The sequence below is a fragment of the Morus notabilis genome, unplaced genomic scaffold (genome assembly GCF_000414095.1).
Source record: "Morus notabilis unplaced genomic scaffold, ASM41409v2 Scaffold322, whole genome shotgun sequence".
Taxonomy (NCBI): Eukaryota; Viridiplantae; Streptophyta; class Magnoliopsida; order Rosales; family Moraceae; genus Morus; species Morus notabilis.
This window is the reverse complement of record NW_010359499.1, coordinates 299955-322679: the sequence shown is the minus strand read 5'-3', so window position 1 is coordinate 322679 and position 22725 is coordinate 299955. Positions and strand designations below refer to the sequence as shown.

Below are 22725 nucleotides of genomic sequence, written 5' to 3'. Positions count from 1 at the left end.
GGCTAGTTTTTTGAATTTTGCCCGAAAACCCGAGTTGCCCGAATTGCCCGAAAACGGCTAGTTTTTTGAATTTTTACCCGAATTCGGCCTGAAAATCCGAGTTGCCCGAACTGTCCGAACTGCCCGAATTGCCCAAAAACGGCTAGTTTTTTGAATTTTGCCCGAAAACCCGAGCTGCCCGAGTTTGCCCGACTCCCGAATTTCAAAAAACTAGCCGTTTTATCCCGTTTTTTTTTTTTTAAAAAATCATTTTTTAACCCCAAAATTTCTCTATAAATACCCCCCATCCCTCACACATTTTTCTCACTCAAACTCTCTCAATCCCTCTCAATCTCTCTCAATTTCTCTCAATCTCTCTCACAATTTTTCTAAAGCTCTCTCTCTAGTGTCTATCAAATTCATCTTATTTTTTTATAATGGATCCTTTTGGTTATAGTGGTATTCCCGTTGATGCCCAACACAATGTAGAAGAAGGGCAATTTCCCACTAATGAGAAGCCTCAAGAAATGAAAAAAAGAAGAAAACGCTGTCAAAAAGCCCCCGACCCGCGTAGTAGGGTGCCCAAGGGCTAGCTTATGGGCCGGGATATGCCAAAAATTTTCATTTTTATTTATTTTTTACATTCTAAAATTAATATATGATTTTTAAGAATTAATGCAACAAACGACACCATTTTTTAATGAATATTCTATTTTTTATGATATTCTTTATTGTTCGTATTTAAGAAATATAATGAAATAAATATGACGTCAAAAATTAATGAAATTTTGCAAACACGACCCTTACATTTTTCTAGGCATGTCAGAAAAAAATGGCCTCAAAAAATGAAAAAAAGAAAAAAGAAAACTACTGTTAAAAAGCCCCCGCCCGCGTAGAAGGGCGCCCAAGGGCGAGCTCAGGGGCCGGGATAGGTCAAAAATTTACATTTTTATCTATGTTTTGTATTTTAAAATTAATATATGATTTTTAGAAATTAATCCAACAAGCGGCACCACTTTTTGATGAATATTCTATTTTTTATCACTTTCTTTATCTTTCGTCTTTAAAAAATATAATAAAATAAAAACAACGTCAAAAAATAATCAAATTTTGCAGACACGATCCTTATATTTTTTTAGGCGTACCAGAAAAAATAAGCCTCAAGAAATGAGAAAAAAAACGCTGTCAAAAAGCCCACGGCCCGCGTTATGGGGCACCCAGGAGCCAGCTCAGGGGCCGGGATAGGTCAAAAATTTAAATTTTTGTTTATGATTTGCATTCTAAAATTAATATACTATTTTTAAGAATTAATACAATAAGCGGCATCATTATGAATATTCTATTTTTTATAATTTTCCTTATTTTTCGTCTTTAAAAAATATAATCAAATAAAAACGACGTCAAAAAATAAAAAAAATTTGTAGACATGATCCTTAAATTTTTCTAGGCATGCTAGAAAAAAATGGCCTCAAAACATAACAAAAGAAAGTAAAACACTGTCAAAATGCCCCCGGCCCGTGTAGTAAGGGCGCCCAAGGGCCAGCACAGGGGTCGAGATTAGTCAAAAATTTACATTTTTATCAATGTGTTACATTCTAAAATTAATATAAGAGTTTTAAGAATTAGTCCAACAAACGGCACCATTTTTTGATGACTATTCTATTTTTCAAGATTTTCTTTATTTTTTGTATCGATAAAATATAATAAAATAAAAACGACGTCAAAAAATTATTAAATTTTGCAGACTCGATTCTTACATTTTTCAAGGCATGCCAAAAAAAATTACCTCAAAAAATGACAAAAAAAGTAAAACGCTGTCAAAAAACTCCCAACCCGCGTTGTTGGGCGCCCAGGGGCCAACTCAGGGGCTGAGATTGGTAAAAAATTTACATTTTTATTTATGTTTTGCATTCTAAAATTAATATATGATTTTTAAGAATTAATGCAACAAGCGACACCATTTTTTGATGAATATTCTATTTTTTATGATTTTTTTTTATTTTTTGTCTTTAAAAAATATAATAAAAGAAAAACGCTGTCAAAAAATAATGAAATATTGGTAGACACGATCCTTACATTTTTCTACACATGCCAGAAATAAAGGTCAAAAAAAATGACAAAAAATATAATAAAACACTGTCAAAAAGCCCCTACCCGCGTAGTAGGGCGCCCAAGGGCCAGCTCAGTGGCCGGGATGGGTCAAAAATTTATATTTTTCTCTATGTTTTGTATTCTAAAATTAATATATAATTTTTAAGAATTAATCCAATAAGCGTCACCATTTTTTGACGAATATTCTATTTTTTATGATTTTCATTATTTTTAGTATTTATAAAATATAATAAAATAAAATCGACCACAAAAAATAATGAAAATTCACAAACTCGATCCTTACTTTATTTCTAGGCATGTCAAAAAAAAGTCACCTCAAAAAATTACAAAAAAAGTAAAACTTGTCAAAAAGCCTCCGACCCGCGTAATGGGGCGCCTAGGTGCCAACTTAGGGGCCAGGATGGGTCAAAAATTTATATTTTTATTTATGTTTTGTTTTCTAAAATTAATATAGGACTTTTAGGAATTAATGCAATAACCGGAACAATTTTTTGATGAATAACCTATTTTTTAGGATTTTCATTATTTTTCGTCTTTAAAAAATATAATAAAATAAAAACAACGTTAAAAAATAATAAACTTTTACAGACATGATCCTTATATTTTTCTAGACTTGGTAGAAAAAAATGGTCTCAAAAAATGATAACAAAACTAAAACACTGTCAAAAGCTCCCGACCTGCGTAGGTGGGCGCCCAAGGGCCCGCTTAGGGGCTGAAATGGGTCAAAAATTTATATTTTTATTTAGGTTTTGCATTCTAAAATTAATATATGATTTTTATGAATTAATGCAACAAGCGGCACCATTTTTTGAGGAATATTCTATTTTTTATGATTTTCTCTATTTTTCGTCTTAAAAAAATATAATAAAATAAAAAACGACGTCAAAAATAATGAAATTTTACAGACATGATCCTAACATTTTTCTAGGCATGCCAAAAAATAATGGCCACAAAAATGAGAAAAAAAGTAAAACACTGTCAAAAAGCCCACGACCCAATTAGTAAGGCGCCCAAGGGCCATCTCAAGGGCCGAGATGAGTAAAAAATTACATTTTTATTTATGTTTTAGATTCTAAAATTAATATATGATTTTTAGAAATTAATGCAATAATGGGCACAATTTTTTTATGACTATTGCATTTTTTATGATTTTCTTTATTTTTCATCTTTAAAAATATAATAAAATAAAACGACGTCAAAAAATAATAAAATTTTGCAGACACGATCCTTACATTTTTCTAGGCATGTCAGAAAAAAATGGTCTCAAAAAATGACAGAAAAGTAAAATACTGTCAAAAAGCCCTTGACCCACGTGGAAGGGCACCCAAGGGCGAGCTCAGGCACCGGGATGAAAAATTTACATTTTCATCCATATTTTATATTCTGAAATTAATATATGATATTTAGGAATTAATCCAACAAGCGGCACCATTTTTTGATGAATATTCTATTTTTTATGATTTTCTTTATTTTTCGTATTTATGAAATATAATAAAGTAAAAACGACGTCAAAAAATAATGAAATTTTACAGACACAGTCCTTACCTTTTTTCTAGGCATGCCAAAAAAAATGGGCTCAAAAAATGACAAAAAAAGTAAAACGCTGGGAAAAAGCCCCTGGCACGCGTAGTGGGGCGCCCTGCGGCCTGCTCAGGGGTCAAGATGGGTAAAAAATTTACATTTTTATTTCTGTTTTGCATTCTAAAATTAATATATGATTTTTTTTGAATTAATGCAACAAGCGGCACCATTTTTTGATGAATATTCTGTTTTTATGATTTTCTTTATTCTTTGTATTTAAAAAATATAACAAAATAAAGACGACGTCAAAAGATAGTTAAATTTTACAGACATGATCCTTACATTTTTCTAGGCATGCAAGAAAAAAATGGCCTCAAAAAATGACAAAAAAAGTAAAACACTATCAAAAAGTCCCAGACCCGCGTAGTAGGGTGCCTAAGGGCCAGCTCAGGGGCCGGGATGGGTAAAAAATTTACAGTTTCATCTATGTTTTATATTATCAAGTTAATATATGATTTTTAAGAATTAATCCAACAAACATCACCATTTTTTGATGAATATTCTATTTTTTATGATTTTCTTTATTTTTTGCATTTATAAAATATAATAAAATAAAAACGACGTCAAAATATAACGAAATTTTACAGACACAATCCATACATTTTTTCTAGGCATGCCAGAAAAAAGTGGCCTAAAAATGACAAAAATAGTAAAACGCAGTCGAAAAGCCCCCCGCCCCGCGTAGTAGGGAGCCCAAGGGCCAGCTCAGGGGCCAGGACGGGTAAAAAATTTATATTTATATTTTTGTTTTGCATTCTAAAATTAATATATGATTTTTAAGAATTAATCCAATAAACAGTACAATTTTTTGATGAATATTCTATTTTTTATTATTTATTTATTTTTCATATTTATAAAATATAATAAAATAAAAACGACGTAAAAAAATAATGAAATTTTGTAGACATGATCCTTATATTTTTCTAGACATGCCAAAAAAAGGTCTCAAAAAATGACAAAAAAAAGTAAAACATCGCCAAAAAGCTCCCGACCCGCGTAGTAGGGCGCCCAAGGGTCAGCTCAGGGACCGGGATTGGTCAAAAATTTACATTTTTATTTAGATTTTGCATTCTAAAATTAATATATGATTTTTAGGAATTAATGCAACAAGCGGCACCATTTTTTGATTAATATTCTATTTTTTATGATTTTCTTTATTTTTCATATTTATCAAATATAATAAAATAAAATCGACGTAAAAAAATAATGAAATTTTGCAGACACGATCCTTACCTTTTTTTCTAGGCATGCAGAAAAAAATGGCCTCAAAAAAAGTAAAACGTTGTGAAAAAGTCCTCGACCTGCGTAATGAGGCGCCCAGGGGCCAACTCAGGGGTCGGGATGGGTAAAAAATTTACATTTTTATTTAAGTTTTGCATTCTAAAATTAATATATGATTTTTAGGAATTAATGCAACAAGCGGAACCATGTTTTGATGAATATTATATTTTTTATTATTTTCTTTATTTTTCATCTTTAAAATATATAATAAAATAAAAACGACGTAAAAAAATAATGAAATTTTACAGACACGATCCTTACATTTTTCTAGACATGCCAGAAAAAATGGTCTCAAAAAATGGAAAAAAAAGTAAAACACTGTCAAAAAGCCCCCGACCCGCGTAGTAGGGCGCCCAAGGGCCAGTTCAGGGGCCGAGATGGGTCAAAAATTTACATTTTTATTTATGTTTTGTATTCTAAAATTAATATATGATTTTTAAGAATTAGTGCAACAAGCAGCACTATTTTTTGATGAATATTATATTTTTAATGATTTTCTTTATTTTTCGTCTTTAAAAAATATAATAAAATAAAAATGATGTTAAAAAATAATGAAATTTGACAGACGTGATCCTTACATTTTTTTAGGCGTGGCAGAAAAAATGACCTCAAAAGATGATGAAAAAAAGTAAAACGCTGTCAAAAAAGTCCCGGCCCGCGTAGTGGGGCACCCAGGGGCCAGCTCAGGGGCCGGGATGGGTCAAAAATCTACATTTTTATTTGTGTTTTGTAGCCTAAAATTAATATATGATTTTTAGGAATTAATGCAACAAGCGGCACTATTTTTTATGAATATTCTATTTTTTATGATTTTCTTTATTTTTCATTTTTAGAAATATAATAAAATAAAAACGACGTCAAAAAATAATTAAGTTTTACAGACACGATCCTTACATTTTTCTAGGCGTGCCAGAAAAAAAATGGCCTCAAAAAATGACAAAAAAGTAAAACACTGTTCAAAAGCCCCAGGCCTGCATAGTGGGGCGCCCAGGGGTCAGCTCAGGGTCCGGGATGGGTCAAAAATTTACATTTTTATTTATGTTTTTCATTCTAAAATTAATATATGATTTTTAGGAATTAATGAAATAAGCGGCACCATTTTTTGATGCAAATTTTTCTAACAAACTATATGAGATATTAATTAGAATGAAATAAGAAAAAGTATGAGGTGCATATAAAGGTACTTATGAAACTATATGCGATATTAATTTTAAAAAAAATTAATTTTTAAATATGTTGGGGGTGCCCTTAATAAAATCTTAGGGTGTAAATAAATATTGTCAATATATATATATATATATATGCATATTGAAAGTAAGTCTAATATTTGTTATTAAGGGTTTTTAGCATATTTATCCTCTGGACTTATTATGGTTTAGCAAATTGTCCTCAAAACTTTTAATTTTGGCAACTAACCCCCTGAATTTGTTTAACTATTATAATTATCCTTATTTTGATAACAACTATTAAAATTTAACGGAATAGGGGCAAAAGTAGTATTTCTTTTAAAGGCAATAGCACAACTTTAATAAAAAGCCAATAAAGGGATAAAATACAAGACGAAACCAGAGTCAAGAACCATATGCTACTTACATGATTAGACAATAGAAACACACTCCTTACCCAATAACAGATAACTCCTCCAATTAGTGGCACTATAACAAGATTCAGCCACTTCGAAATAACTCCAGATTAACCACATCTCAGTCCCAAAATGGACTACATAACTCAAACTTAGAGCGGTTGGGAGACCACCCTCTAACCAAGACCTAACATCGGTAGATAGGGACACCATCACTGTTATTACAACACAAATAAAGACAGAAAACAGAAAAATAGAAAAAACTCTACAAGGATCCCAAGAAATCAAACTAGCAAAATCAAGCCCCTTAACGCCGGAAGCATGTGAAACACTGTAGGAGTGGCGTTGGAGAAAAGGTCCTAAAACGGGGACAAAGCACCAGAGACACGGCGGCGCGTGGGTCCCACACGCTCTGGACCACCTTCCTCGCTTCCCTTCCACGATCTAGTTCTTGGAATTTCAACGGAATCCTGCGACGAACACGTCTTAGATATAAGGTAGAAGACTAGAAGCTACTTCCCCTTGACAACTCTATTTCGGTGACTATTCACACTTCCGTCGGCATAAACCCCATGCCGGTGACGTCTGCAATCTCTCCAACGAACTTTAGAGGCCGGTAGCCCGACGAATAGCCGGACCACCTACCTTAAAGAACTATTTCTATAAGCTTGTTGCAAAGCACCTCTCTAACTTTCTCTCTCTAGAACTCTTATCCCCAGCATTCAAAAGTAGTATTTTATTAATAAAAAACTTAGACTAATATCAGCCATTAATGTACTAAAACGTTTAGTTCATGGATTCAGAACCATAATTCAGAATCATAATTCAGAATCATTCTCGTTTTACGTGTGTTTTTTGTGAGAGAAAATACTGTAACGAGTCACGAACCATAATTCGAATCATGACACAAACCCCCATTCCAAACGTCCATCCAAAATTTGATAATATTGTATAACTTTAGCCTTTAGATGTCCTGTTTGTATCCCTAATGGAAGGATTATGCTGAAAAAAATCAATCCAAAAATTTGTTGAGCTTAAATAACCGATCAATATGTATTGATCAGTATTTATATAGTTATTCAGAGTAGAAACTGAACTATTAAAAAAAAACAAAAAAAAACATTTTAATGGAAAATTTTCAAGTGGTGTAAAAACGCACTATTGCCTGCCGTTTAAACCGTTCCGTGCGTTCCCCTGTACTGAGTTGAAGGCGGCCAAGAAGCTGAAGCTGGGATTGTCGATGGACCGCAGGCCCCAATCCAGGAGCTGATTACTGATTACTGATTACTGATTAGAGATTGCTATTAATTTCATTACAAAACCACTAATTTAAACAACAAGGGCGATCCTGTAATTTCTCGAGCTCGCTTTCAGACACTTAAACCCTAAAACCACCTGAAATTTTTGGTGTTCAGCGGTTTTATACAAAATTACCCATAACACACTTTGTAACGATTACGTGGAGTATCATTCGACATGCAGATTCCTGTAAGAAAACTGTCGCAGAGAATTTCTTTTCTCAAACAGGTACCTCGTCAACTAAAAGTTTAAGAAATATTGTTGAACAGTCCAAACAAGTTTTATCATTTGAACTTTTGGTTTAACTGTTAAGTAGTTTTGATTTCTGGATTGAGTTATGAAGTGGGTGTTTCTTAAATATTCTAATCAAGTCCTTTTTTGGGTAAAGTGTAGCTCATGTTATGTGTATTATCATCCATTTAGTTTAAAATTCTGTAGGAGTTCACAGAAATGACGATACAATTGGTTAAATTATGTTATATGCTTTTGGTTATTGTATTTTTTGGATTAAATATCAGGTTGGTAGTGCTTTGGTTTTTCATTACGTTGAAATTCTGGTCAGCTAACTTCCGAGCACTGGGTTTTGTTGGAAGCAAATTTTTGTGTAACAAGTTTTAGATGCGATGTCTTTCACAGTTTCAATTGATCATTTCAAAACATGTGTGACCCAAGAGTCTTAATTACATGATACATTTCTAATTATTAACACAATATGATTTTATATGTCATGTGTAAATTTTTCCTGCAAATTCCCAGTTTTCGAAAGTTATGTAAGCCTGGATATTTCTTCATCCAAATTTCGATACTCCGGTCTTGTTTTAAATATATATTTTTTTTCGGGCTTTGCAGGCTGTTAAACGTTGTACATATTGTACGATAAAAGTTGTTGATATTGGACAACCAAGTCCTGCATCTCATCCACAGGTGGTTCTACTTACTAAGAGAGGTTTACATGCCATAGAAAGATTGACAAGCGACCAATGTGTGAAAAAATGTTTAAACAAAAAAAAAACCTTGCTTATATTCGTTTTGTTGTAACTATGGTGCTATTTCCTTTCCAGTTATTGAAAGGAGGGGAGCTTACGCCAGGTACAAGTTCTGAAGAATATGTTTTGAGGAGGAAAAATTTCTTGGAGCTTCTTCCAGAGAAGGGCTTGGCTATCATTGCAGCTGCCCCTGTAAAGATGATGACGGGTGTCGTGCCTTACACATTTCGACAAGATGCCGATTATTTGTACATCACTGGCTGCCAACAAGCTGGTGGTCTGGCTGTTCTAGGCCATGAGTGTGGTTTCTGCATGTTCATGCCCGAAGCAAATTCTCATGTATGGCCAGCCTTGTATGACAAATGTTCTTGCACTCTACTGAACTTTTTCTGATTGTGTAGTTTCTTCAGTAGTGGGTAGCGGCTTTAAATTGCCTACTTTATTCCGTGCACAGACGTTGTTGATTGAGTTGTCTTATGAAAAAGAAGAAAGCTTTTCTTAGCAGCGCATATTTCGCTAAGTGCTGATAATTTGATACACACTGTTGACCGTACCCAAATAGAAGAGAAGCAGGCTTCTGATGTCATTTTTACCGTTACATTTTGTAGGATGTTATTTGGGAAGGGAAAACTGCTGGAGTTGATGAGGCTTTGGAAATATTCAAGGCCGAGAGAGCATATCCAAAGCGCAAATTGAGGGAGGTGTGTTGAATCAAAGCGATCTGAAAACAGTTTCTCTTCCCATGTCACACAACATAACTAAAATCCTTTTGCTTTGTTATCAGTTAATCACACGGTTAGGTAGTTGTGAATTTTGTCCCTTGATTTCAGATGAGTGATAATCTGATAAGCATTTGTGCATCACACAAGTGTTCAACTAGAAGTTAACATGACCATTTATTTTGTGTCTTCACACTGTTATAATCAGATTTTAGAAGGTTTTTCAGAGAGAAGAAGAGGCAAACGGTGGAGGAAGAAATGCTCAGTCCACTAAGTATCTTTACTGAGAAAAATAGTTTATATACAATGAGGGCTAGCACTAACCTATACACGCAGTACAAATGACAATTGGAGAGAATAACTAACTTATCAGAGGAAAATAAAGCTAGGCTATAATGCTGTACAGAGTAAAATAATTATACACCCTCAATTGTTCTAACATCAACCCTCAAGCTCATTGGCCGTGGAAGGAGATTGAGCTTGCCACGCAGATTCAGAAACCGTTGTGACGGTAAGGCCTTAGTTAGGACATCAGCTAGTTGATATTCTAAAGGAACATGCTGGACAACTAATGAGAGCTGCATTACCTTGTCTCAGATGAAGTGATGATCAATTTCAACGTGCTTGGTACGAGCATGAAGAACGGGATTAGTGGCGAGGTAAGTGGCACTAAGATTGTCACAAAACAATATGGGAGGAGAGGGCAAGGACACATAAAGCTCTGCTAGAATAGATTCCAGCCAGAAAAGTTCAGAGGTGCCATTTGCAATTGCTCGGTATTCTGACCCGGTTCTAGGTCTCGATACAACCCGATGTTTAGTTGAGGACCAAGAGACTAAGTTGGGTCCAAGAAAGATGCAATATCCTCCAGTACTACGCCTATCATCCGGGCAGCTTGCCCAATCCGCATCAGTGTAACATGTAAGAGAAAGATCAGGCGATGCTTGTAAAGTGAGTCCGTAGGAAACAGTGGCCTTGAGATAGTGCAAAATTCGTTTTATTGCTTGCCAATGGTTTGTTGTAGGAGAATGTAAGAATTGGCACACCTTGTTAACCGAGAAACTAATATCAGGCTGAGTTAATGTGTAGTACTGAAGAGCACCAACAATACTTCGGTAGTCCAAAGGATCTGCTAGAGGTTGTTGTTGAGTCTCCGGATACCTGCAGCAGAAATACACACACACACAAGCACACAGACCAACACCACAGCTAGATTACCGAAGGAACCTCAACCAAAGGATCCGTTTGATTAATCGTCGTTGGAAAACCACGAGCTCAGCTCGGCCAGCCAATACAATAGTAAAATTATTCTCAGAATGAAGATGATACCCGACTCCCCCCCTCACACTCTCCTTTCTAACTTCTCTCCTCACTAGGCACTACTTCCTAGGAGTCTAACCGCCTAGGCCAGCTTAGCAGCCTCCTCACGCACTCACCTCCTTTCCCCAACCAAAAACGTTACGAGCACCTCTAGCATACATCCGTTCGTATCTATTCCTCCTAGGCTCGGTTGTAACAGTTGTCCTTCGTAAAGAGAAAGCGTGGGACCAGAGGACATAGGGGTATGATATGGTTTGCAATCAAGCATTTCAGACCTTATGAGAATATCCGTAATGTACTTGGATTGGCTGAGATGTAATCCTTGATTAGTGCGATGAACCCCGATGCCTAAGAAATTTAAGAGCGAAGATGGAGTTGAGTTTGTGAATGAGCTACCCCAAGAAAACAAAACTGTTGCTCGTGACAATTATGTCATCAACATATACGAGCATAATGACATGCACAGATGTAGTATGAAGAAAGAACAAAGATGTATCTGCCTTGGAAAGCATGAAAACCCCATTGTAAGAGACAAGAACTGAGCTTTGTGAGCCAGGCACGCGGAGATTGTTTAAGGCCATATAGCGCCTTATGAAGCTTGCAAACCAATGGGACAGAAGAAGGCACATGAAACCCTAGGGGTTGCTCCACAAACACCTCCTCATTTAGGTCACCATTAAGAACAGCATTGTGAACGTCAAGTTGTCGTATAGGCCAATTCCATGAGAGGGCAAGCCTGATAACAAGCCGCACTGTATTAGGCTTAACAACTGGGCTAAACGTCTCAGTGTAGTCAAGGCCACGTGTTTGATGAAACCCCTTAGCAACTAACCTAGCCTTATGACATTCAATGGTCCCATCAAGCTTCAACGTGAGTTTATAAACCCATTTACAGCCAATTACTTTATGAGATGAAGAAGCAGGAACAAGAGACCAAGTATTATTTGCATGAAGTGCAGAAAGCTCAGTGTGCATAGCGGCTTTCCATTAAGGAATGGCCATTGCTTGTTTTACGGAAGTAGGTTCCAAGGAGGCAGTATGAAGTAATGCTTTGGGCCTGAAAGTTCCAACTTTAGATATGGTCTTCATTGAATGGGTGTTGGTGTGATCAAGCAACCTGTAAATGCGTGGAGGAGAAGCAACAGAATCTGCAATGGGAAGATTAGATGCACAAGGCAAAGTAGTGGAAACATGTTCACATGGTGCTAAAGTGTGATCATTAGGTGAACCGTGTGCAGTAGTGACAGAAAGTGGAGAAGGGGAAGTGGAAACGGAAGGATTTTGGAGTGAAATGGAAGGAGGAGAACAAGAGGAAGAGGCAGGAAAAGGTGTGGATTTTGGAGAGGGAGAGGTGGTGGGGTGGGTGGTGGAGAACAATGGTGCAGGCATTGTAAAGGAGGACACAGGTTGGGAAGAAGAGGGAGAGGAATCTAAGGAAGGAACAATGGTAGCTTTGGCAAAAGGAAAGTGTGTTTCGTTGAAAATGACATGACGAGATATATAGACTTGTCCGATTGAAACATGTAAGCAGAGATAGCCCTTGTGTTGAGAGCTGTAACCAATAAAAACACACTCAACTGATCGGAATTTGAGATAATTGTTATTATAAGGACAGAGAAAGGGGTAGCAAGCACAACCGAAAGTTTTGAGGAAGTCATAGTTAGGAGGTTTGTGATACAGAATTTCAAAAGGTGATTTGTTTGAGAGGACAGAAGTGGGAATTCTATTAATTAGGTAAGTGTTATCTTGAAAGGAATAAGGCCACATTGTAAGAAGGATAGAATTGTTAGCTAACAAGGTGAGACCGACTTCAACGACATGCCTGTTTCCGTTCGACGCGACCATTTTGTTGTGGTGTATATGGACAAGCTAATTTGTGAATGACACCATGAGAAGCAAGAGAAGTGGAGATAGACCGATATCCCCCACCCCAATCAGTTTGGAGGGTTTTTATCTAAGCATCAAATTGAGTTAAAATCATAGTTTTAAATTTGGTAAAAGTAGGAAATGTTTCATCTTTTGTGTTAAGTACAGCCATGTAAATTGCAAGAAATCATCAATAAATTGGAGAAGGCCCCCACAAGTTGGAGTGTACAAATTCAAAAGGCTTAGAAGCTCTAGAATTTGAAATTACAAAAGGTAATTTGTGACTCTTTGCTAAATGACGAGATGAACAGAAATCTAGATGAGACTTCGACACTTTCTTATTACAAGACTGCAAAACTTGAGACACAATTTTGGAGGCTGGATGTCCCAATCTGTTGTGCCAAAGGTTGTGGGGATTGAGATGTAGGCTTGGAAGACAAACTGATGGAGTTGGCAGATGAAGATGTAGAAGTAAAAGAACTTGAGATTTTGTATAGGCCTTGCTCAAGATGACCCCGAAGCAGAGTGACCCTCGAAGTTTTGTCCTTCACCAAGAAAAAGTTTGGATGAAACTCAACAATGGCATTGTTATCCGAACACAATTTGGTGACACTAATAAGATTTTTTGAAATTTTTGGTGTGTGCAGCACAGGATTCAGTAGTAATGGTTTAGTGTGTGTGTGCAGTGAACAGTTACCAATATTTGCAATGCAAATAGTCTTACCATCACCAACCATGACCTGCTCAGTTCCATGAAAGGGAGCAACCGGACTGAGATTTGAGGCATCTGAGGTCGGCTGGTGTGAGGCACCTGAGTCCATATACCATGAGCTATCTGTTACAACAGATGGTGTAGGCATCAATGAAGAAGCAAGAAAGGCTGATGCAGCTGAGTTCTGAGTGAGGTTTTGGCTAGGGGTGAAGTTCTTAGTCTGTGGTTGGTAGCGCAAGTTGGCTCTGTGATAACATTCAGAGGCAGTATGTCCAATTTTGAGGCAGATTTGGCACTGGTTTCTAGTGTCATTGGTAGAGAAGGTGGGTCTTGGTGACCATTTGTTCTGTGGGACAAAGAATTGGGGTTTTCCTAAAAGATATGGTTGATTTGGATTGTAAGAGCTAAACTGAGGCTTAGTGTACGAGAGTATTGGCTTTGAGGTCTGGAGAATTGGTTTTGAGAGAAATTTTGATACGGCTTCTGAGCTTGGTGTTTTTTGAAAGGTTGGAAGTTAGACAAGTTTGCTTGTGGGTTTAAGTTGTTGGGAAAGGGTTGAGGAAGGTTCAGCTGCTCAACAGAATTTTGCCTCTGAAGTCTCAAATCACAAGCAAGCAATAGGCTATGAATTTCATCAATGTCTGGTTGATCCGACCTAGCATTAATTATGTCTGCAAATGAGTTGTATTGTGGCCATATACCTCTGAGAAGATAAATATTCTGATCATTGTGCGAGACAGGTTCACCAATGGAAGCAAGCTTATCAACAATAAATCTAAGCTAAGAATATACTCATCTGCTGATAGCTCGTCTTTTTTGATGTTTTGACGCTCAGTCCGAAGCTCGATGATCCTGGAATGGTTGGTTGCGGCATAGGTTCGTTCAAGACTTGAAGAATTTCTGAATTTCTTATTGAATAAAACTCGGGACTACAACTACATATAATAAACAATATCTAATAAAGGAAATAACTAACTAGCTTAATTCTTTCCTAAAAAATAGGAAACAGAATCATAAGAGAAGATCACAACCGATCTCTCCTTTTATTCCTAAAATACTTTCCTAAAATAAAATCTCTAACTTTGACTTCCGAATATTCAACACAAATTAAGTCTTCAAAGTTAGGTCTAAAGAGAGCTTTGGTGAGGATGTCTGCCATTTGTTGCTTGGTAGGAATGTAGTTCAATTTAATAGTCTCACTAGTCACCTTCTCTGTGATGAAGTGTATGTCAATTTCAACGTGCTTAGTTCTGTCATGATGCACGGGATTCTTAGCTATGCTGATAGCTGCCTGATTATCACACATCATCAGAATAGGAGATGAACCCATTTGTCCCAGTTCACTAAGAACCCTTTTTTATCCAAATCCCTTCACAAATTCCTTGTGCTAGTGCTCTGTACTCAGCTTCTGCACTACTTCTGGTTACCACTGATTGCTTCTTGCTCTTCCAGGTAACAAGATTACCCCAGACAAAAGAACAGTACCCAGAAGTTAACCGTCTGTCAATGATGTTTCCTACCCAATCTGCATCTGAATACACTTCAGTGTCACGATTCTCTGTTTTTCTGAAGAATAGGCCTTTCCCTGGTGTCATCTTCAAGTACCTAAGAATCCTGTAGACTGCTTCCATGTGTTCCTCAGTAGGGCTATGCATGAATTGACTTACAACACTGACTGCAAAACCAATATCTGGATGAGTGTGTGAAAGATAAATCAAGCGTCCAACAAGTCGCTGATATCTCCCCCTGTCTACAAGTGTACTTTATTTCTCGGTGCAAAGTTTCTTCTGACTGTCCATAGGAGTATCAACTGGTTTGCATCCAAGCATTCCAGTCTCCTTAAGAAGATCTAGAATATATTTCCTTTGAGAAACAACAATGCCCTTCCTTGATCTAGCCACTTCCATTCTAAGGAAATATTTAAGATTTCCAAGATCTTTAACTTCAAACTCTTCTGACAAATACTTCTTCAAATTCTGTAATTCCTTCACATCATTTTCAGATAGAATAATATCATCGACATAAACTATCAATATAGCAATTTTTACCTGCGTGAGATTTCTTGACAAACAGAGTATGATCAGCCTGACCCTGTGTGTTGCCATACTTCCTTCGAAACCAGGTGGGATTTCCATGTAGACTTCCTCTTCAAGGTCACCATTTAGAAAAGCATTTTTTTTGTCCTGTTGTTGCAAGCACCAATCTTGGTTGACAGCCAATGAGAGAAGAATTCTGATAGTGTTAAGTTTTGCGACAGGAGCAAACGTTTCTTGATAGTCTATCCCATAGGATTGTGTAAATCCTCTAGCTGCCAACCGAGCCTTGAATCTCTCAACTGATCCATCTGCTTTGTACTTTATAGTGAAAATCCACTTGCACCCCACGGGCCTTTTCCCAACTGGCAAATCAGTAATAGTCCATGTTCTATTCTTCTCAAGAGCATCAATCTCATCTTGTACTGCCTTCTTCCACTATGAATTTTGTAATGCCTCTTGTATAGTGCTGGGTACCTGAATATCTTCAAGAGAAGTAGAAAATGCTCTGTAAGATGGTGATAACCCTTTATAAGTAACATAATTCCCAATTGGATGACCTGTACATCTCCTAACACCCTTCCTCAATGCAATCGATATGGTAGAGTCATCAATACTGGGAATTGGCACATCTTTAGCCCAATCCGTACCTGTGTTTTCTTTAGGTGGACTTGAAATTGGGTCAATATCTTGGCCACATGTTGGCTGTGATCCGTGCTCTAGCTCCTGTCTTTTCCTCCTCCTAATGTAGACTTGAAAATTCTCATTAGGAAGTTGTGGAGCCACAGATTGAGCAGGAACAGGAGACTGGATAGGCACGGGAGAAGACACATTTGTGGGCTGGACTGATGACTGAACAGGCACGGATGTGGACAAGTCTTGTGTACGGTCAGTGGGCACAAGCACGGGTTGAGGGGAACTTGGTGACTCAGAGTGGCCAACGGGTACATACTCAAGAAGGGACTCCCAAACTTGATGTTCATTCATGCTCTCCCCCTGAACATGAGATTTAGGGTAGAAGAACACATGTTCAAAGAAAGAGACATCCATGGTAGTGTAAAATCTTTTGTTGGTTGGAGAATAACATTTGTACCCTTTTTGAGTTGGAGAGTACCCTAGGAAAATGCACTTATTGGCTCTAGGATCAAATTTGCTACGGTGTTGGGGATACACATGAACAAATGCCGTGCAACCAAATACCTTGAGGGGTAAATCAGATGAAGCTGCACGGGTGTGAGGAAAATCTTTCAGAAGAAGCTGAGTTGGAGTTTGAAAAGTAAAGACTCTGGATGGCATACGATTGATCAAATAGGTAGCTGTGAGAATTGCTTCCCCCCAGAAATAATTTGGAGCATTAGAGGAAAACATAAGACACTGGGCAACCTCCAAGAGATGTCTATTCTTGCGTTAAGCCACCCCATTTTGTTGAGGGGTGTCAACACAAGAACTCATGTGGATTATCCCGTGGTTCTGAAGGTAGGTATTGAGACTACTAGTGAAGTATTCCTTAGCATCGTCTGACTTGAGTACCTGAATTCTAGAGTTAAATTGATTTTGAACCATAAGATTAAAGGTTTGAAAAATTTGCCCGACCTCTGACTTTTCTTTCATAAGGAAAACCCAAGTTACCCGTGTATGATCATCAACGAATGTCACAAACCATCAAGTGCCAGAAACATTTTTTATCCGTGAGGGACCCCACACATCACTATGGATCAAAGAAAAAACAGTTGAAGGTTTGTATGGAATTTGAGGATATATTGTTCGAGTATGCTTTGCAATCTGACAGATTTCACAATGAAAAGATGCTGGACTTTTATTAATAAATAATTTGGGAAACAATTTTGCAAGATACACAAAACTAGGATGACCAAGACGATAGTGTAATAATATAATTTCACTATCTTTATTGACATTGGAATTGGACACAAAATTGAAAGACTCTAACAGACTCTGAGACTGGACACAACTTGCTTGAGAAACTTGGTTTAAGGATCGGCCACATGAGAGGAGATAGAGCCCGGAGCACAGTTCAGCACTATCAATCATCTTCCCTGATTTCAAGTTCTGAAAAATACACAAATTTAGATAAAACTTAGTAACACAGTAAAGGTCACGAGACACTTTGCTAATAGACAAAAGATTACAATCCAAGTTTGGAACATGGAGGACAGAGTCGAGATACAACTCTTTAGTAAGTTGGATGGAACCTGTCCCAGCAATTTTTGAATTTGAACCATCAGCAATACGAACGGACAGGTGGCCACTACTTGGCTTGTAATTTTGGAGAAGAGCAGCATCTCCTGTCATGTGATCAAAAGCACCAGTGTTGACTATCCATGGCCTTATTCCTCTGTTAACAGTGAAGGCTGTATGTGAATCCTTTTGAGCAATCAAACCAGTCCCGGAAATGCTACCACTGCCAACTTGACTAAACAGTTTCTGCAGCAAATCCATCTGATCTTTGCTGAATGGTCTAGGCTCGGGAACATGAGCACTATCAGAGTTGGAAGCCACATATGCTTTGCTATCTCTGTCAAACCGTGGCTTTGGTTTCCAATCAGCTGGTTTGCCATGAAGCTTCCAGCAAGTCTCCTTGTAATGGCCTAGTTTCTTATAGTAATCACACCAAGGCCTTTCCCGTTTATGACGATCTCCACCATTACTGTTAGATGGTCGGACAGCAAGGGCAGATGCATCCAACGTTGAGGCAGGTTGTTCCTTAGATCCCATCATCACTTTCTTTCTACTTTCTTCACGCCTAACCTCTGAGAAAGCCTCCCTGAGACTGGGTAGTGGTTTAGTGCCCATGATTCGACCTCGAACATCATCCAACTCCCTATTAAGTCCTAAGAAAAATTTGAACAGCCGTTTTTGTTCCACAATCTGTTTGTACGTGGCTGCATCTTCCTGACATTTCCATGTGTGAATCTCGAATAAGTCAAGTTGCTTCCAATATCGTGTGAGTGTGTTGTAATACTGAGTAACAGACTGCTCTCCTTGGCGGAAGTCATGAAGCACTGATTCAACCTGAAACAGCTCTGAAGTATTTTCAGAGCTGGAGTAGGTCTCTTTGGCTGCATCCCATATTTCTTTTGCAGTCCCAAACAGCAAGAAATTTTTGCCTATGTCATTGTTCATGGAGTTGATAAGCCATGACATGATCATACTATTTTCAATCTTCCACTTTCTAAAACCCGGATCTGTAGTCTCTGGCATGGCTGCTGCTCCCGTGAGATACTCATCCTTTCCCTTACCACAAATGAACAGCAAAACATATTGTGACCACTGCAAATAATTATGGGCATTTAATTTGTGTCCAGTAATGAGAATAGGATGAGAATCACTGCCACCAAGGTTTGGAATTTCTGAATTTCCTCCTGATTCTGGTGCCGTGATGCTGGATGTTTGTGATGACGCCATTCCGTATTTTGTCATGCTCCAAATATTGCGAAGAAGAAGATGAGGGAGAAGAACGAATAAGGTTGCTGGAAAAATAGAAGACGAAAGCCGGGAGAATAGGCTTGAGAACAGAGAAGGGATGGCCGGAAGGAATGATGGCCGGAGAGAGGCGGCCTGAAGGGATTAGATGGCCAAAAGGAATGATGGCCAGAGAGAGGCGGCCTGAAGGGATTAGGGTTCAGAGAAACGGCTCTGATACCATGAAGAATTTCTGAATTTCTTATTGAATAAAACTCGGGACTACAACTACATATATATACAAACAATATCTAATAAAGGAAATAACTAACTAGCTTAATTCTTTCCTAAAAAACAGGAAACAAAATCATAGGAGAAGATCACAACTGATCTCTCCTTTTATTCCTAAATACTTTCCTAAAATAAAATCCCTAACTTTGACTTCCGAATATTCAACAAGACTACTCCAAATCTCGAAGGCGGTGTTGCAGCTCACTATTTGAGCTACTCGATTCTCAGTAAGAGATGAGTAGAGCCAACTCATAATCAACCGATTTGTGCGCTGCCAGAAGGTACATTTGGGGTTCAGCTGTTGTCGCTGTAGATCAGGAAATTTAGGAGGACATGGAAGAGACCCATCGATGTATTCTTCCAATCCATTTGCAATGATTATATTGAGCAATTGGTTCTTCCAGAGGAGATAATTATCTCGGTCAAGTTTGATGGTTAGGTTCTGATTGAAATTGGGTAATGGTGGTTGAATGAACTGAGCAGGGGCATTATTGAGGGTTTGTGCTTGAGGTTGGGGGTGAGTGTTTGGGTTCATAGGAGTTTGAATCTGGGTGTTTGCTGTAGAAGAATTTGGTTTCTCCATTAGGATCGTAGGGACCTCTGGGTCTTGATGCTGATACCAAATCAGATTTTAGAAGGTTTTTCGGAGAGTTTTTTTCAGAGAGAAGAAGAGGCAAACGGTGGAGGAAGAAATGCTCAGTCCACTAAGTATCTTTACTGAAAAAAATAGTTTGTATACAATGAGGGCCAGCACTAACCTAAACACGTGAAGAATCAGCAATATAACAGTACAAATGACAATTGGAGAGAATAACTAACTTATCAGAGGAAAATAAAGCTAGGCTATAATGTTGTACTGAGGAAAACAATTATACACGCTCAATTGTTCTTACAGTTGCTAACCTTTTGAAAATTGCAAATACCTTGATTTGACTGTTGGGAATGTTAATACAGCTTCTATCATGCCCTTCTCATATCTTAACGTTTATTTCCCTTCCTATAACTGACTGCAGATTCTGCCAGATATGATGAAGAGCTCGTCCACATTGTTCCACAATGTGCGTACAGCCATACCGGCATATATGGATTTGGAGCCCTTCCAAAAAGCAGCTTACCATGGCAAGGTTAAAGATGTTTCAGATATTACTCACGAGTTGCGATTGATTAAGTCTCCTGCAGAACTTAAGTTAATGAGAGAATCCGCCGCAATTGGTTGCCAGGTATCTACAAGTTGAAATATGCTCTCAAAGTTTATTCTGGAGTGCTACTACACTTCACTGATTGGTGTTATCATGTACGCTGGGATTGGATAGGCGCTTTTGCAGACAATGCTTCACTCAAAGACGTATCCTTATGAGGCTATTCTATCAGCAAAAGTTGAATACGAATGCAAAATTAGAGGTGCTCAGAGAATGGCGTAAGTAATTATTTTATTATTGGATCTTGAAAACCACATTTTTTTCTTTTAGCCGTGTTCATTAGTTCTATTCTTTTCCATTGCCAGGTTTAACCCAGTGGTTGGTGGTGGGTCCAATGGAAGTGTTGTACATTATTCTCGAAATGATCAGAAAGTGGGTTCAAACAACATGCTCTCTATTCTTCACCCGTTCACGGCACCATAAGCAAATATAATCTTCTTTGATTACGCAGATAGTTCGTGGTTCAACACTTATATTACACTTGTGCAGATTAAAGATGGGGATCTTGTTTTGATGGATATTGGATGTGAGTTGCACGGTTATGTTAGTGATCTTACTCGAACATGGCCACCCTGTGGTAGCTTTTCTTCTCCTCAAGTATGGACATCCGAAGTCTTCGAGTTTTTTAAAGCTTTTAGTTTATGTTACGCTACTATTTATGCGAATACTCCCAGATAACCTGTGGAAATCGGTGGGTAAATAAAGAATACCTAGCCGCCAATCTCACATTATAATCAGAGGTAATAAGCCCCTTTTATATACAATTAGGTTACAATCAGTTAGAGAAAGAAAAGGAAACTAACTCCTAATTTACAGCTAGCTACAAATCAGCAACTAATCTACCATACAGAGATTACATATATTTCCGAAAATAGAATTTCCTAAACAGTAGGAAATAACACGTTTTTCAACACTCCTCCTCAAGTTCGAGCATGAATATCAATCATGTCCAACTTGGATAAATGTTCCTCGAACCTAACCCGTGGTAGACCTTTTGTTAGAAAATCAGCAAGTTGTCCTTTGGATGTGATGTAAGGTATACATACAAGCCCTTCTTCGACCTTCTCTCTGATAAAATGTCTATCCACTTCCACATGCTTAGTACGGTCATGGTGGATTGGATTGTGAGCAATACTGATTGCTGACTTGTTGTCACAATACAACAACATGGGATTCTCACTTTGAAGTGATAGCTCATTCATGATTCTTTTTAACCATAGAAGTTCACATATTCCTTGTGCAAGAGCTCGAAGTTCGGCTTCAGCACTACTCCTTGCAACCATTGGTTGTTTTTTGCTTTTCCAGGTCACTAGATTGCCCCATATAAATGTGCAGTACCCAGTGGTAGACCTTTTATCATTGGTTGATCCAGCCCAATCTGCGTCAGTAAATGCCTCGATCTTCCTTGAATCATTCTTTTTGAACAGCAACCCCTTTCCTGGAGTTCCTTTGAGATACCTCAAAATGCGATGAACTGCTCCAAGATGTTCATATGGCTCGTGCATAAATTGGCTGACCACACTTACAGCATAGGCAATATCAGGCCGTGTATGGGATAGATAGATTTGATGCCCAACCAACCTCTGGTATCTCCTTTTATCAACAGGCACCTCTCCTTTCTTACATCCCAGCTTGTGGTTCTCTTTAATAGGTGTATCTGCTGGTTTACTCCCCAGAAAACCCGTCTCTCTGAGCAAATCAACAGTATATTTTCTTTGTGAAACATAAATTCCTTTCTTTGATCTTGCGACTTCCATACCGAGAAAGTACCTCATGGGTCCAAGGCCCTTGATTTCAAACTCTTTGGCTAGAACCTGCTTCATTCTTTCTCCTTCGGTTGTGTCATCTCCAGTAAGAAGGATATCATCAACGTACACAATTAGAACTGGAATTCTTCCATCTTGAGATTTCCTGAAGAACAAAGTATGATCAGTGTGAGCTTGGGTGTATCCATATCTCTTCACCGTTTTTGAAAACCGATCAAACCAGACTCTTGGAGACTGTTTTAATCCATAGAGGGATTTTTTCAGTCTGCACACATTATCCATACCATAAACGTCTTCAAAACCTGGAGGAACATCCATAAAAACTTCTTCTGCCAAGTCCCCATTTAGGAATGCATTTTTGATGTCGAGTTGGGAAATTTTCCAGTCTAAGTTTGCAGCAACAGAGAGAAAGACTCGAATAGTGTTGAGTTTCGCTACTGGGGCAAAGGTTTCTTGGTAGTCTATTCCGTAGGCTTGTGTGAATCCTTTTGCGACCAAGCAAGCCTTATATCTTTCAATAGAACCATCCGAATTATACTTCACCGTAAACACCCATTTGCACCCAACTGTTTTCTTTCC

General features: G+C 37.7%; 1 protein-coding gene across 1 annotated transcript in view; it reads left to right on the top strand.

Annotated features, from left to right (window-relative positions):
* The first annotated feature begins 7735 nt into the window (after nt 1-7735).
* LOC21401858 (intermediate cleaving peptidase 55, mitochondrial) overlaps nt 7736-22725 on the top strand; it is an 18922-nt gene continuing 3932 nt past the window's right edge. The window contains exons 1-8 of the mRNA XM_024163339.1: nt 7736-8062; nt 8684-8758; nt 8896-9159; nt 9429-9521; nt 20195-20401; nt 20495-20598; nt 20686-20752; nt 20870-20977. Of these exons, the coding sequence (XP_024019107.1) occupies nt 8012-8062; nt 8684-8758; nt 8896-9159; nt 9429-9521; nt 20195-20401; nt 20495-20598; nt 20686-20752; nt 20870-20977 (969 nt within the window). The 5' untranslated portion in view covers nt 7736-8011. The remainder of the gene's footprint in view (nt 8063-8683; nt 8759-8895; nt 9160-9428; nt 9522-20194; nt 20402-20494; nt 20599-20685; nt 20753-20869; nt 20978-22725) is intronic.